This window comes from Tachypleus tridentatus, chromosome 7, assembly GCF_004210375.1.
Source record: "Tachypleus tridentatus isolate NWPU-2018 chromosome 7, ASM421037v1, whole genome shotgun sequence".
NCBI lineage: Eukaryota > Metazoa > Arthropoda > Merostomata > Xiphosura > Limulidae > Tachypleus > Tachypleus tridentatus.
Genome location: NC_134831.1, coordinates 144,834,827 through 144,850,979, shown reverse-complemented (window position 1 = coordinate 144,850,979; position 16,153 = coordinate 144,834,827). Strand labels below are relative to the sequence as shown.

Here is a 16,153-nt window from a genome sequence, read left to right as displayed (position 1 = left end):
GTTCTATTCTATCTGGTTACCTTCTCTGGGATCTAAACATCCACCCACGTGTTTGCCATGCGTGGCGACCCGTGAGGAGGAGGAGAGGATCCTGGTGGTTGAGGGGTCCAACCCTAACACACCACTTTGGCCTTGAATTCCTGTAGACGGGCAGCCTTTGGGTGGCCCCCCTTGGGTCAATCGGCTGGTCCACTTGGGCTAGAGTCAACCAAGTACCAGTGTTGGAAGTTCTCAACGGGTGTTGTGGACATTGTGCTTGATGTTGGTGTTTGTGTATAGTCTTCACGAAACCCTGGCATTGCTGCATTGTCCTTGCATGACATTGTAGTGCGTCCTCTCCTAGGGTTCCATGGTGGGTGGGGTCAGTGGGTACCGAAATTTTTCTTTTTTCCTATGGATCCTCCTTCAAAAATGTTAAATAAAATAGTGAAAAAAACAGTCAATAGGTAAACGACCACGTCTTGAAGACTCTGAGCAGCAATCTTCAACATCTGTAACACACGTACCGCACTTTCTTACATTACATTCTCTTTCAGAAAAACCTTTAGGGCAAATGTCCCCATTTTTTATTCAGAAGGGACTAGAGGGTCTTGCTGGCTCTCCAAAGTCAGTAAAGAAGCTTCGATCTGGAGACATATTAGTTGAAACATCCACAACCCAACACAGTGAACTCCTCTTGAATTCAATGGCAATTGGGGATATACCTATTTAGGTTACCCCTCATGCTACCTTGAATTCATCACAGAGGGATTTGAAGAACGTCCCCGAGTCAGAGATTCTCGCTGGTCTCTCCACTCAAGGAGTTTCTGCAATGAGGTGCATCTCCACTTGCAAAGATGGAGTTACACTGCCAACAAATACCCTCCTTTTGACATTTACATCATCATGTGCACCTGCCACCATCAAGGCAGGTTATCTAATTTGCAGGGTACGGCCATACATTCCAACCCCTCTCCGATGTTTCCAATGTCAGAGGTTTGGCCACTCAAAGACATCATGTCGTGGTCCCCTGACATGTGCTCGTTGTGGTGGCAAGGACCACGATGCCTATAAATGTGACATGGATCCACATTGCATCAACTGCAATGGTTCTCACTCTTCCTACTTTCATTCTTGCCCAAAATGGTTGGAGGAAAAAGAGGTGCAGCGTTTGAAAACGACTCATAACATTAGTTATCCTGAGGCTCAGAAATTGCTGGCCGCTGCTCCATCTCGGACATATGCTGCTGCACTTCGTTCCACAACTACAGTGGGAGTGCAGACAGATCTCTCTGTGCCTCCAAGAGAATCGTTTTCAAAACAAATGAAAAGCCTTTTGACCTCCATGGTTAAAAAGGTTGATGAATCGACTTCCACACTCATCTCTGTTCCTCCCATACATTCCAACAAACCTCAAGATCCACATCCTTCAGTTTCAAATACAGGCATTTCTTCTGATACATCTTTTTCTCCCACCCCAAGAGGCAAAACAATCATTCCTTCACGTCTTCAGTTTCTGGAATCCCCTTCCAATAACAAACACCTGCCCAATCGACCCAGGGCAGGATCCATGGAGGTTGATAGACCTCCTCCTTTAAGGAAAGAAGACGTGGTCATAAACAGAAGGGTTCTCCAGCCACTTCACCTACCCATCATTAAAAATGGCCACCTTGATACAATGAGACTGTCGAGGTCTACATTCTAATCTGGATGACAACCAAACACTGATTGCTTCCTGACATCCTGTTTGTCTTTCCTTACAAGAAACATTTCTAAAACCTGCTGATACAGTCACCATTCAGCAGGTTTCCTCTGTAAAGAAATGACAGGCTGTGTGATGGACGAGTACATGGAGGGGTGGCACTATTGGTTGATCAGCATGTGCCCACCCTGTCTTTGTAACTCAACAGACCCTTGAAAGCTGTAGCCATCTGTGTTTCCTTGGGTCATACCATCACTGTTTGTTCTCTCTACCTGTTTCTTGGAGAGACCTATGATCAATCAGATCTTGATGCTCTCATTGAACAGTTGCTGTCTCCCTTTTTAATTCTGGGGGACTTTAATGGACATCGTCCCCTCTGGGAAGTGCTGTTATTGATGGGAGGGGTCGCTCTGTGGAGCGCATGCTCTCTGATCACAACCTTTCTCTTTCCAATACTGGTTCTTCCACTTATTTTCATGCACCTAGTCAGTCCTTTACTGCTATTGATCTTTCAGTTTGCTCCCCTTCATTATTATCCCATTTTTCATGGAGGGTTGACAATAATCCACTAGGCAGTGATCATTTTCCTATACTTTTGAGAGAGACTGGCCCGTGGTTGATGCCACCCTACCCGTATGCCCCGGTGGAAGCTGGATCAGGCAGACTGGTTCTCTTTCACTGCTCTTGCAGAACTTGATCCTGCCATCGTGAATCAGCCATCAATAGACGACTGTGTGGCAGTGGTAGGTGGCTGTATTATACAAGCAGCTGCTCAGTGTATTCCTAAAACCTCGACACGTTTTCCACGATATTCTCATCCGTGGTGGAATCCTGCTTGCTACTTAGCATGGAAGGCTCAAAAACGGGCTTGGGATACTTTTTGTAGATATCCCACACTTTCGAACCGCGTCGCTTTCCAACAAGCCTGTGCACATGCTAGGTGGGTAAGACGTCAAGGCCAGAAGGAATCTTGGATTAAGTACACAACTAGCATATCTTCTACCCCCAGTTCCAAGGTGATATGGAACAGGATTCGAAAGGTCAGTGGTCACTACAATTCTGTCCCTCTCTCGATCTAACTCTCTGGTGGTCAGGAGGTGGCTGATGTTCGGAGCATCGCTGATACTCTAGGTGAAAGCTTTTGCCAGGTATCTAGCACTTCTGCTTGTTTCTCCACCTTCTTGGCCATCAAGACTCGGGCAGAGCGTTCACCTCTTTCCTTTCAAACTGACTGTCTATTTGACTATAATTGTCCCTTTACACCGGGTGGAACTGAAAATGGCCCTTCATTGGTCTGGCAGTGCATCTGTTGGACCTAATGATGTACACTATGACATGCTGCACCATCTATCTCCTGCTTCTCTTGATGTCCTTCTAATTGTCTTTAACCGGATCTGGCATGAGAATGTTTTTCCTGATGCCTGGCACCAGGCTATTATTTTACTTTTCTTTAAGCCAGGGAAAGATCCCAAGATTCCTTCAAACTACTGTCCAGTTGCTTTGACGAGCAACTGTCTGTAAGACCTCAGAGAGGATGGTTAGTGCTCATCTTGTTTGGTTCCTCAAATCAAACAACCTCCTCTCGCCCACCCAGTGTGGGTTCCGACAACAGCACTCCACCACAGACCACCTTTCTCAAACGCCAACATCTTGTATCAATATTCTTTGACATTGAGAAGGCTTATGACACAACATGGAGGTATGGCATTTTGCAAGACCTCCATACATATGGGTTACATGGTCATTTACCCATGTTTATTAAAAAACTTAGGCCCGGCATGGCCTAGCGCGTAAGGCGTGCGACTCGTAATCCGAGGGTCGCGGGTTCGCACCCGCGTCGCGCTAAACATGCTCGCCCTCCCAGCCGTGGGGGTGTATAATGTGACGGTCAATCCCACTATTCGTTGGTAAAGAGTAGCCCAAGAGTTGGCGGTGGGTGGTGATGACTAGCTGCCTTCCCTCTAGTCTTACACTGCTAAATTAGGGACGGCTAGCACAGATAGCCCTCGAGTAGCTTTGTGCGAAATTCCCAAACAAACAAACAAATTAAAAACTTTTTAATGGACAGGAGATTGCAAGTTCGTGTGGGCTCGACACTTTCCCATTCTTTTGTACAGGAACTTGGAGTCCCTTAGGGCTGTGTTTTGAGTGTCACACTTTTCAGTATAAAGATAAATGCCATCACTGAACAACTCCCTCTCACTATTACAAATGGGCTGTATGTCGACGACTTTCACATCTCGTGTAACATTGGACAGTGTTATTGGTGATGGTGACACTGTCCACCTTCATAAAGTTTTTAGTTTTTTAATGGCCATTAATCCTTTTAATCTCATTTAAGTGTTGGATTATTTATTCATTACACCTTTTTTAATTGTGGTTCCCTTTTCAAAGTTTCAATCTCTCTAGTTCAATTTGAAATTGGAAAATGGCCAAAACATTAAATAACTCAACATCAGGACTGGAAAGGCCAACTTCAAGTGACTAACGCTGCTGTTTGAACTATCCATTTGAACTACCCGTTAGTTGTCCTGGCGAGTTGTTATTCCAATTTTGCTGCATGTCTTTTAAACTTTTATTACTTTACCCTTTGGTACTGGTCATAATGACACATAACCCAGAACCAGGAATGGAAAGACCAACTTCAGGTGACTGATGATGGTTCTGGTACTTGCCTGTTGGTCTTTCTGGCAGGTTATGATCATTACCATTCTGCTTCAGGAAGTCCTTTACAACTTTATTGACTGGATGTCAACATCGGTTTTTTCTGTTTTCATGGAATTTTCTGTTTTTAATTGCTGTTTTGTTTTTAACTTCATTTACTTTTACAAATTTTACTACATTTACTTTACTTTTACCTTTATACTGGACATTTGGCTACTCATTATTACGATTTTGCTATATGTCTTTTAAAACTTCTATTAATTTACATTTTGATAATGGCTGCTATGACACATAAACCGGAACCAGGACTGGAAAGGCCAGCTTCAGGTGACTGATGGTGGTTCTTGAACTTACCTGTTAGTCTTCCTGGTGGGTTATGATCATTACCATTTTGCTAGAGTAAGTACTTTACAACTTCTTTTACTCTGCTTTCTCTCTTAACATTGTAAACTAGGTGTCAGCATTGGTTTTATACTTTTTTCTGTTTTTCAATGATGTTTTGTTTTACCTTCATTTCCTTTTCTGTATTTTACTACATTTAACTTTTTACCTTTTTTACCGGATGTTTGGCACAGATAGCCTAGCTGCTTTGTGCCATAAAACACTAAATCAATCGATCAATCAAACTCTCTGTAAGATTATGGGTCTATTTGTGGATTTTTCTTTTGTTGAAAAATTTTAATAATTTATCTGATATAATTTGAAATATCATTAGTTTGGTAGTATGCAGTTTAAATTCATCAGAAAATTCTAACTTCACAGGATGGAGTGCTACCCTTGTACTTTCTATAATTAACAATACTTAGCATGGTTTTAAAGTAGTTTTCTTGTCTAATGTAATTTATAATGGTTCCCTGTTGTGTTAAGGAGTCTAGGCTTCTTTGAAAGCTAAGAATGTTTTTTTGTACTTTCTTAAGTCCATAAGTCTCTCAAGTTTTTTTCAGGTGATTTATGCTTTTCATTTTGCTGGACAAAACATTCTGGAGTAATTTGTGTTTTGCATTGTTTCCACCCACCATTGAGATTTTTTTTCATGAAAATTATTACCACTTCCACTAAATTACTTTTTAATAATTAACTTATATTTCCAACAGTTATGCTATTAGTCTAGTTTTAAAGTTAAAATAACTGATGTTTTCATAACTATTTATGAAATGTAACTCTTCAGGTGTACATAGATATTTCTAAATTTCCATGCTTGTTTTCTGCATTTAGATAGTATCTCCCTTGTAAATTGAATATATGAAGGTTAAACATTAACTAATTTTCTTTCTTAACTGAAGGGTACATATTACAGTAGCTTTTCTATAGAAATTTTTAATCTATCTCCCTTGTAACATGATTTATTTTAAGGGGATGTACGTAGATTTGTACAAATTGATACAAGTTTGATATTGGGGTTTATCTCGCATGAATACATTTGGAATAATTTTTGACTTACAATAATCTAAAGGACCTCGATCTAGCTTGAACGTATGGCATTTCTCTCTTCTTTCTTTAGTCCTGTGTAGGTGTTTTTAAAAGCCTTTTGACCTCAACAGATAGCTCATAAGACTTGCACTGTTATTTCTTTGTTTTTGATTTAATATCCTTGTTCGAAGTTATTCTCTGTTCAACATTACTTGAAATCATATTTTGTAGATATGTGATTTCTATTTGGTAAATATCAGTGAACCTGAATACTACATTACTTCTGTTTGTCACATGTACTTTCTTCTGTATAGACTTTCTGCACCACTTTATTAAACTTCTTTTTGTTTGGGGCTCAGTTCAACTTCTTTCCTACATATATTGCTTTTTTATTACCAAACACCTTTCTTTTTATGCTTTTAAGTTTGTTTTTTAATGCTGTTATTTGGGTTCATGGGCTAATATTTTAGAATCTAGAACAAATGTAATCTACATGTATGTTTGACATTTGTTACCTTTGAAACTGAAATAGAATACTTATAGTGAGATTACCCACACATAGAACATGTTTTAATGTCATTCTTGATTCAGAACAAAATATCCATAATGCTATTGTGATGGATGTTTTTAACGAACGTTCTACAATAATAGTCTAGAAACATGTGGTTGGATTTGTACATGGTTAGCTTTGAATTTCTTCTCTTTTGTTTTGTGTAATTGTTTTTTCTCTTGCCCACTTTTAATGTTTATAAGTTCTGCATTCATAACTTTAGAAAAATACAGAGGTCCAAGAAATAAATTTAACACTTGAGTGTTCTTAAAAACTGGTCTTTCTTCTTCAGGAGCAAACTGTGTTATAGTCTAACTGGGAGTAGATGCATAGTCTTTGACAGTAATTAAAGTTGGCTTGTTAAAAAAATATTCAACATTTGAACTGATTAATAGTTTTGTCTTGAGTTTACTCACTGACTGAGTATATTTTATTGCAAATTACAACCTAAGTAGCTACTATCAGTTCTACAACGTAAATACATTGTTAGAGTTAAAACATGTGTACCTGTTCTGAAAATAGTCTTACTGCAAAAGCTGTAACTTATAATTGATTCAAATATCTTATTACATCATAAAAATCACTTTTCCTGATAAAGTTTCACCAATGGCATATTGAGATTTGTAAGTCTGAACATAGTATGTTTCAAAGCCATATTACATTGCATACCTTAATCAGAGTTCTTGAAAACCAGCATTACTTTTATTTTTCACTGATTGGTGATTTGGTTGAGATGAGTATCACTCTGCAATTCAAGAATAACTTAACACTATCCAGAGTCATTGATAATTATTGCAGCATAATTTAAATAAATATAGACTTGATCTAACTATTATAAATGTATTGAACAATTTGTGTGATAGTTTTTGAAACACTGTGTATTATGTTCAACCTTTCCTTATTAAGATTTGTAGCTCCTTGAAGACAAGTAGCTTTTAAAGTGTATAAATTTTAAATGCAAGTTTCCTTATTATTACTTTGCAGGAACTTTTGTTGATAAAGGTTTATACTAATTCTAACATAAAATTAATGTATATTTTCTTGATACTAATAGGTTTTATTCAGAAAAGTTTAACTGTTATATATGAACAAAGCAGTTTATTGTATAAAAGGTAATATTTATAGTGTTACAAACTTCAGTTTTTATCTGGGCTTGAAACTACATTTATACTTCCAAATAATGTTCAGGACTGAAAGGATATTTGCTAGGTGGACTTGTTTGTAAAAGGTATGACTGATTGTTGTATGAAACTATACCCTTGCTCTTTTTTATGCTACATAACTTAAACACTGAATGACAGTTAGGATAAAACCTTTAATAACAAATCTGTGCAAGTTGAGCATATTTATAGGAATTAAATAATGCACTTATATTATGAAAGTAATTGAATTATTTACAACATACAACAAGGACTTTGGTATCTGACATCAACATTTAGTTAGTCTTTATTGTGGAAAACACAAACCAAAATAATTAAACTAAAATACAGAACAATGCTTTAACCTTCTTAGGTCATCTTCAGGGTAATGTTTTATCAGTTTTAAGTTTTAATACCTATATCAATCTCCTTTAGAATACATTTGAACATGTATATAATTAGAAGTTGTTTATCAATCTGACCAACTTCTTTGCAATATTTTATTGACTTCTTATGGTGATTTCTCTTTCCATTATTGCCTGTTGCAGGTTTCTTGATTCACTTTGGTGAGAGAACTGTTCCTCATTTAGCAGATAGCTCTTCCTGTACATGTATTAATGAAATTTAAGCAAGTACAGCATTTTGCTGATAAAAACTGTCTTGATTTTGGAGAAGTTTCATAGTGTATCCCTATCTAGTACAGAAAAACATGTCTTGATAATCATGTATTATTATCTATCAGACATTGGAACAAAATAACAACATATTGTACTTACTTACATAAAAAGACATTTTCTATGCTGTGATTAACTCTTTCAGCATGGGCTTGGTTTCTGGGACTGACCCTGTAACCATTTTATGATTCTTATAGTTTTCATGGTATAACTTTCAAATAAGTAAGCATATATTCACAAAATTTGGCAGATAATCAGTAAACATTACAATGCTTTCACACACAAAATATCTTTTTATTATTATTATTAAGTTGAAAGGTAAGGCATAAGAAAAACATTACTTAACCTTTTTCTTTTTGCATGTTGCTTATCCAACATGCAAAGTAATTTTCATTTTAAGATTAAAAATACTTTTATGCATCAGAACATTTTCAAATTTCAAACGTGAAATCCTTATAGTGTCCAGATAGTTCTGAAATAAAAACTGTTTTATCTGTTATTTTCTCATTTGAATCGCTCTACGGGTTCAGTCAATTTGATTTATCTTGTAACCACCATAAAAAATTAAATAATATAAATTATGCCTTTTTCATTCTAGAATGGCTACAGATTATAACAGAAGAACATAAGTGTTCAGACTAAACAGATTAAATCTCACAACAACACACACACTATTTTTTGTTATATTGACCTTTCAGTTGAAATAATGTGGTGCATGTGCACTCATGTTACCATATCTCGGAACATAAAACTTACCTTTATAAAGTGACTTGTTTTGGCTGCACTTTAGCGGGCTAGTAATAGGATTTATAAAATACTGTCACATTTCAGTTACTGTACATTATATATGTATATAGATTATGACTATTTCCAAACAAGTTCTTAAACTTATTTTCTTAAAACATAGAACAGTAAGTAAAGAAATAAAGCAAATAATTATTTCTTACCACCTTTATACTCAGATGTTGCTTGCTGTACATTACTAAATCTCAAGAAATTTTGCATGTTTTTATTTGAATAACTGAAAAATCATAAATTACTGTACTGATACCACATAAATGCATTATATTTATCAAGTTCTGTAACTAATGTGTATTTGGGTCTAAAAAAATGTGAAATTTCAAACAGGCTAAAGACTCAACTTACCAGCATGAAGTTGTATCTTGAAAGAAAAAAGAGGATGCTGTTGTATTTGAAAATAGCTGAGAAAGCAACTCGGGGACATTCTGAGCTTTCAAATGGTTATTCACATGTTCTATATAAAACTAAGTGTATAGAAGGGACTGTTTCCAAAAATGGAGAGAGGTGAGGTTGATTCAGTACATCAGTGATACCTCAGCAAACAGAAAAGAAAGTAGGTTCTTATTTTGTAGTCTGGTTTGTCAGTATTGGTAATTTGAGTTCCTAATTGGTACAAAACTATAGACTTTGTCCATCTAATTTGAACCAGTGCTGCATTCAACATACCGTGAAAGACACAAAAATTGATATTTATATGTGTTTTAATACTTTTAAATTAAGAAATGAAGTGGTGTGTAATGTGAAAATATGAATTATAATCTAAAGTTTGATATTAAACATAATGACATAAATTCATAAAATAGTAGTTCAACAAAAGCAATGACATGGCTTTTGACCCATGGCCCATCTGAAAAGGGTTAATCAATTTCAGTTGTTAGTTTTTGTTAATAACAAATCTTCTATGTCACAGTTTATACAAATACAAATAACATAATAGTGGGACGTATCACTCAGAAATGTAGGTGCAGTTGAATAACTTCTTTAATCATATGGCCATCATGCATGATGAACTAAGAAGCTGAATGTAATTATAAAAATAATTTAGCAGATGCAATAATAATAGTGTGACAATTAATGACAAAAGGTTGCAAAGATACAATATATTTAAATAGTACTATTAAAATATGCAGAATTAGTTATTAATGAACTGTAGTTGACAGAAATACTTCAATAATTCTTTACTTTGATATCCTGTAACAGTTGTTGGCCTAGAATATGTACACTATAGAGAGAAAGCTGTTGATTATGAAAACGAACTGAATACGCTAAACATTAATAAAAACAATCTTTACATTCCAGATAAATATATATTTTTATTTAGACCAACTTTTCACGTTTGTGGCTGCTTCAGGGTTAATATACACAACTGTTTTATATTAGAATATTCTTTAACTTATGAAACTGCTTATAACATCCTATTTGTTTAGTCTATTGTAAAGCGCGTCTAACAGTATATAAAATATTATTGTACTATACAGTTAACATTACAGCTATATCTATACAAACATATGACATTACTTAAATAAAAAATAAATCAAAGAGAACTATAATATATTTAACTGAAAAAAACCAGAAAATAGAAGTTGCTAAGAAATCATACTAAGTGAAAAGGATACAAAGTTTACTAGCAGTGTTGAAACAAATTGTAAGACTCCAGATCATGCAAGTGTTAAACTGAAAGTAATATGGTAACTGCATTGGTACAATGTTGATGGTTTAGTTTCATGTACCACCCATTGTCTCTGTTAATTTTTCAATTTTTTTCATTGATCAGTATAGTTTCTGTATGTTTTCTTTCTTTAAAATCTTTGATTTTTTTTGTAAGATGATAACTTTAAATGGATTTGTATTTTCTGTTTGGGGTTCCATGTTTATATAGGAAGTGTTTTGTGTTGACTGTATCCATGTAATACACTGATGTGGTCCAAGCTGCATATGAGAAAAAGTCTTCCAATTTGTCCAAAATATGTATCTTTATATATTAAAAATGAATTGGCAGACCACATTTTTGATGCGACATATTTGTCCTGCTCTGTTTTCTCTGGCATAGCATTTCCTTTTGGCACATTTTGTTTGTGAGAATGAAGAGTAAACTAATAGTTCTTTCAGTGTTTTTCCTGGTTTTTCTATTATATTGGTTAGCAGTTGGGATCATTTTTATATTAAAGGAATATTCATTGTGCTTTCATATACAAGTTTTTTTTGGGAGGGAGCCATTGCTACTGTAACGTTTTTGTTTCTTTGTGATTTAAAAAACATGGTTTATGTAATATTAGGGATATCCACTTCATAATAATAGTATTTAAGTTATTTTGTACTATTTGTAAGGTATTCTGCATGGAGCAGTTTTTTTATTTATTCTCTCTAGTTCTCCTACTATGATTCTCTCTTTGGCTTGTTCTGGATGGTGTGATTTGTAATGGAGAAATATCAGTTTCTTGCATTCTTTGTTAAGCATGGAGCTCTGTATTTGTCTATCTTGGATTTTTATAGCTACTCTTAGAACATTAAGTAACCTTCAGCATGGGGTAGTTTCACTGGGAATATGATTGGTGGGTGGAAGTTATTTAGGAAATAGTAAAAGTTCCGTTGTGTTTCTTTTTTCATAATTCCATGTACCAAATAGGTTGTTGATATATCTCCCACATGTCTGGTATTTAGCCAGTTCTTTCTTTGTGTGTGTTAAGGACTTTAGTTTCTAGTGCATGCATGAATACTATAGCAAATGGGACTCCTGCTCTGTTACCTATTATTATTCCTTTGTTTATACAAAGTGCCACTAAATTTTAAACAACTGTTTTGTAGGACAAAATTAAGCATTGTGATGGTTGCTGGAAAATTGTGTTGATCAAGTGAAGATAATGATGATACTATCTACACTTTATTCTTTGGGTATTGATGGGAACAAGACCCTTATGGTTAAGAAAAATAAAATGGAGTCAACACATTATTTGTGTAGAAGAGAATCTTTTATAATAGGTCTTAAATAGTGGTGAGATGTGATGGAACACATCTTAGACTCAGTTTAAATAGCTCATTAAGTAATCAGGATGTGGTGTCTAGTACAGTCATATCCTGACACTGTAAGTCTTGAAGGTAAAGTTTGTTTGTGGTCTTTAGGGAACTCCATATAGTTCAGGTATGTGGCTATGGCAGGCTTTTAATTCTGTTAGTAAATTTTCTGGCAAAGCACTTTCTTCTTTTAAGATTCTTAAGTATGTTTTTACAGCTTCTTCTTTGTCTTTATTGGATGTTTGTTCAATGTGGGATAGGTGGAAGTGTCTTGAATGTGTTTTTGTTTTACCTTTTCAACTGTTGGTTGAAACTTCAAAGCTTTTCCCCATGTCCAATCTCTTTCTGATTAGATTGTCATTTGTGCAGAGCTCTTTTAGAGCTGGTGAGATGTTCAGTTTTTCTCAACAAGACTTTTTCTTCTTTGGTTGATACTTGTGAGTTGTATCTTCTATTGGGTGATGACTGGTAGAAAATAGATTAACATTGTCTGGGATATCATTGGAGATCTTGTTTCCTATGGTTTTTATGTTGTGTTTTTAAGGTATTTGATTTTTTTTTTTCAAGTGATGTTAAAATTTCTAGATGGAGGTTGTTTGTAAGTTTTCTACTTAAAGCAGAGTTTGGACCTTTCTCCAGAAGTGACGTAGCATTGGTCTTGAGTTTTATATCATTTTCTATTGTGACTATTTTTTGGAACATTTCTGTGTCTTGTCATAATTGTGTAATATGTTAAATTCCTCTCAGTGGATTTAAGTCAGTTTTGCAATGAGAAATTTGTTATATTTGTGATTATCAATAAGTTATTTTCTGTTAATTTCTGGCGTTTTTTTTTTTTTTTTTTTTATGATTCAAATCTGTGCCAGTTCACAGAAAAGTTTTAAGGAAACTGAGTTGTTACTTACTGTTTTGAACTCTTTTGTAAGTAGGTTGATAGTTTAATGAGATGTTGGATTCTTGTTGGTATAATATTACCTTTTCAATATTGTTGCAGAAAGCCCACATGTTTCTCAGTCCTAACCAGTTTTGTATGGGTGAAGTATATTACTGTTGCAGTCAAATGTTTTTGGTTAATTGCTGGAATCTTTTTTGTTGTCTTCCAAAATTTGTAGTGCATACAAAGATTTTAAAGAAAGAAAATATATGAAAGCTATACTCTTTAACAAAAAATATCCAAAAATTAACAGAGACAAGGGGTGGGATATGTAATTAAATTATCATTCATAAAACACCATATTGTACCAATAGAGTTTAACACTGCTAATAAGCTTTGTATCATTTCCACTTATTTTGATTCCTCAGCTGCTTTTAATTAATTGTAAAATATATTATGGTTTTCTTTAAGTAATATGTCATGTTTTTTATAGCTGCATAGTTATTACTATATTAGAACAATAATGAAACAATATTTTATATGTTGTTAGACTCACGTTGTGGCAGACTTGAGAAATAAAACATTACAAGCAGTTTTGTAATTAAGGAATATTCTAATATCAAACAGTTTTATATATATTAACCCCAAAAAAGCACAAAGGCAAAACATTGGTTTAAATAAAAATATATTCTTTTATATTTAGCTGAAGTATAAAGGTAATTTGTCTTAAGTTTTATCCATCTGAAAATGTCCCCAGTATGCACTATTGATTTTGAACACATTAAGCTATATTAGTAATTAATAGAACAATTTGACTTCTTAGGTTCCATTTCTAATAACTTATAGGCTTCAGTTTTCTAATTTACTAGGGTAGAGAAAGATGAGAACTTGCTATAATGAACTACTCAAGGCAGGCATGTTGGGGAATGTTCACTGAGGCAAGACCTTAAAACAGAGTGAAAGGACAGTGTGTGTACATCTTCCCATACAATGTAAATGCTAGTGGTGTAGACTTAACTTTTCCTTGTCTTTATGGTCTAACAGAAAAACACTTATAATAATTTTTTATATACATATAAAGAGCTCATGTGGGTTGAAAGGTATGAATTCTATTTGTTACATCTCCTTCCTGTTGAGCTTCAAACTCTGTTCAAACAACTAATATAAATTATTTTGCAAATTGCAGATATAGTCTCAGCCTGGTAGTTTTTGCAACAGAGCAGCAATTCCATTATTTTCTGTTCATATGGACAAGTCATAAATGTAGAGTATACCAGTGTAGTTAAATTGCATATTCACAACCATAAAACACCTATGTTGTGTAGGGGGTGGCTGCTAGGATGAGAGAAATCAAAGTGAACCAGATGAAAAAAGTCAACATATCTTTTAAGGTAATGAAGCTGCTATAATAGCTATCCACAGTTTTTCTGTGAAAATATTCCAATTTATATTCAGGTAACTGATCTTTAATCAATAAAATATGGAGTTTCTCTGGTAGTATTTTGTAATATCAGCAAGGGTTATGGGCCTTGTTTTGGAGTGAGATTTTGTTTTTAGAAATCTTTAGAGTCAACCAGTACAAGTCACTCATGTTTTCTGTCATTTTATCTTTTAGAAGATGCAGATTATGTCTCAATTATGCTTGATAAGCTGATCCATCGATCTTGTTATTAAAACAGATTCCAATTCTAGTCATGTTTCACATCCCCCTGTATTCATAGAGATTTGTTTCTTGAAATGTTCATCTTTATAATTCAAATACATTTTAAAAAATGAAATTTTGACTAGAACTCACCTGAGGTAAAAATGTTTACATTCTATCATGTTGAGCATGCCTCCATTCATATTTCCATGTAGTTTTTTTGTTGATTTGCAATTTCACTATGTACTCTCCTAGGTTTATTGAGAACAATTCAGTTTTACATAGAATTATGATATTTTACAAATTTCAGCTGTTGATTGAAGTTATGTTGAAGTGACCTGTATATTAATTAGAAAGCCGATGAAGTATGTGCTTGTTTGTTAGGTTATCATCTTAACCTTCTTTTAAGAAATGCCACATTGTTTTTCATTTTTTTACCTAACCATGTATGTTTGAATTATTTCTAAAGGAAGTAAGACCTATGCATCAGATGTTTTCCTTCCTTTAGCATGGAACGAATGGTGCAGGTTGACATTATATTACACAATATTAATGAAAAGGTAGAAAGTGCCAGTTTTATATTAAATCAAACAGTATCATGAAATACATATGTTTGTCCAAATTATTTTATATAGCTTATATAGCCTGCTGTCTGGTGGCTATTTAACTTCTTTAATATCAGTCTGATACTACAGTATTCTAAATATTTTCTTATTTAAGGGATAAAAACTGACCAGATCACTTATATATGACATTGCTATCATTAATCTTCCACCATAATGATTGATTACATGTGGTGATTCTAGGAACTTTGAGAAAGAAGCAGTGGCAAGTTAGTGAAGTGGGTCCCTACCCTAAACAGGAAACACTGCTACTTAGAAATTGTAAGTGTATTCATTGAGATGAAAAAATAGTTTATTTTCCTTTATTTGTGCACTAGCATAGACAGGACTGGAAGTCTTTTAAGCTTTGTTGACCATAGTGAAGGATCTAACAGGTTCTTTTCTGTGATCAGCTGGGCTTAAAAGTTCTCTGGGTGTGTGGATAGGAGATGAATAAATAACAAATGCTTCCTATTATTTTTAATAAAGAAAATTTAAGATTGTAAATTTCTTTAAAATGTCAGTTTTCAATAGAAAGGTGCTCATTATTTTTAGGAAAAAACTAACTACAAATATAGATTTAAGATATGTATATATAACCAATATCTTAATATTTATATCAGACAAGGAAGTCAATTAGTATATAAACCAAGCCATAAGCTTTAATGGAAGTATCCACATTTAAATAAAATGTACTTTGTCAATAAAGTATCTTCAAATACTTCTAACAAGATATCATTGTATTTATTTATATAACTACAAAAAAATTTTTTCATACCAACAGAATGTACTTCTGCACATAATCTTGAATGAGTTTATGATCATTAACTGGTTTTCTTTTCTACTGCACTAAAACTGTTCACTACTCAGAGAAAGATTATATACATGAATTACTTTGAGCTGAAGTCAAAATCTGTATCTCTTCTGGGCCAGTGAAGAAATCTGATTGTTAGTTTTACATGAAGTAAATAACTCCCTATCCACGTATAATATGTTTAGAACTAGGAGGCACTTTCAAAAATCTTAGAATTATTTAATCCCCGACTTACTAGAGTACTTATTATGTTAGATAATAAATACAAAATACATGAAAAAATTGTGCAT

The 16,153-nt window shown here is 34.2% G+C and overlaps 1 protein-coding gene and 1 long non-coding RNA gene across 19 annotated transcripts in view; one reads left to right on the top strand and one right to left on the bottom strand.

Moving 5' to 3' along the window:
* LOC143256816 (E3 SUMO-protein ligase KIAA1586-like) overlaps positions 1 to 9,427 on the top strand; it is a 36,600-nt gene extending 27,173 nt beyond the window's left edge. For 2 of the 3 annotated variants that reach the window (XM_076514530.1, XM_076514529.1), the window contains one exon: positions 9,247 to 9,427. In XM_076514530.1, coding sequence (XP_076370645.1) covers positions 9,247 to 9,427 — 181 coding nt within the window. The remainder of the gene's footprint in view (positions 1 to 9,246) is intronic. The other variant, XM_076514528.1, reaches the window with a different exon arrangement.
* LOC143256817 (uncharacterized) overlaps positions 7,601 to 16,153 on the bottom strand; it is a 67,888-nt gene continuing 59,335 nt past the window's right edge. For 4 of the 16 annotated variants that reach the window (XR_013031529.1, XR_013031545.1, XR_013031544.1 and 1 more), the window contains 2 exons: positions 8,875 to 8,912; positions 7,601 to 8,138 (listed from right to left, as the gene is read on the bottom strand). This is a non-coding gene — a long non-coding RNA (uncharacterized LOC143256817). Of the gene's footprint in view, positions 8,139 to 8,220; positions 8,290 to 8,874; positions 8,913 to 9,264; positions 9,453 to 16,153 lie in introns of all 16 variants that reach the window. The other 12 variants (XR_013031530.1, XR_013031543.1, XR_013031535.1 and 9 more) reach the window with 11 other exon arrangements.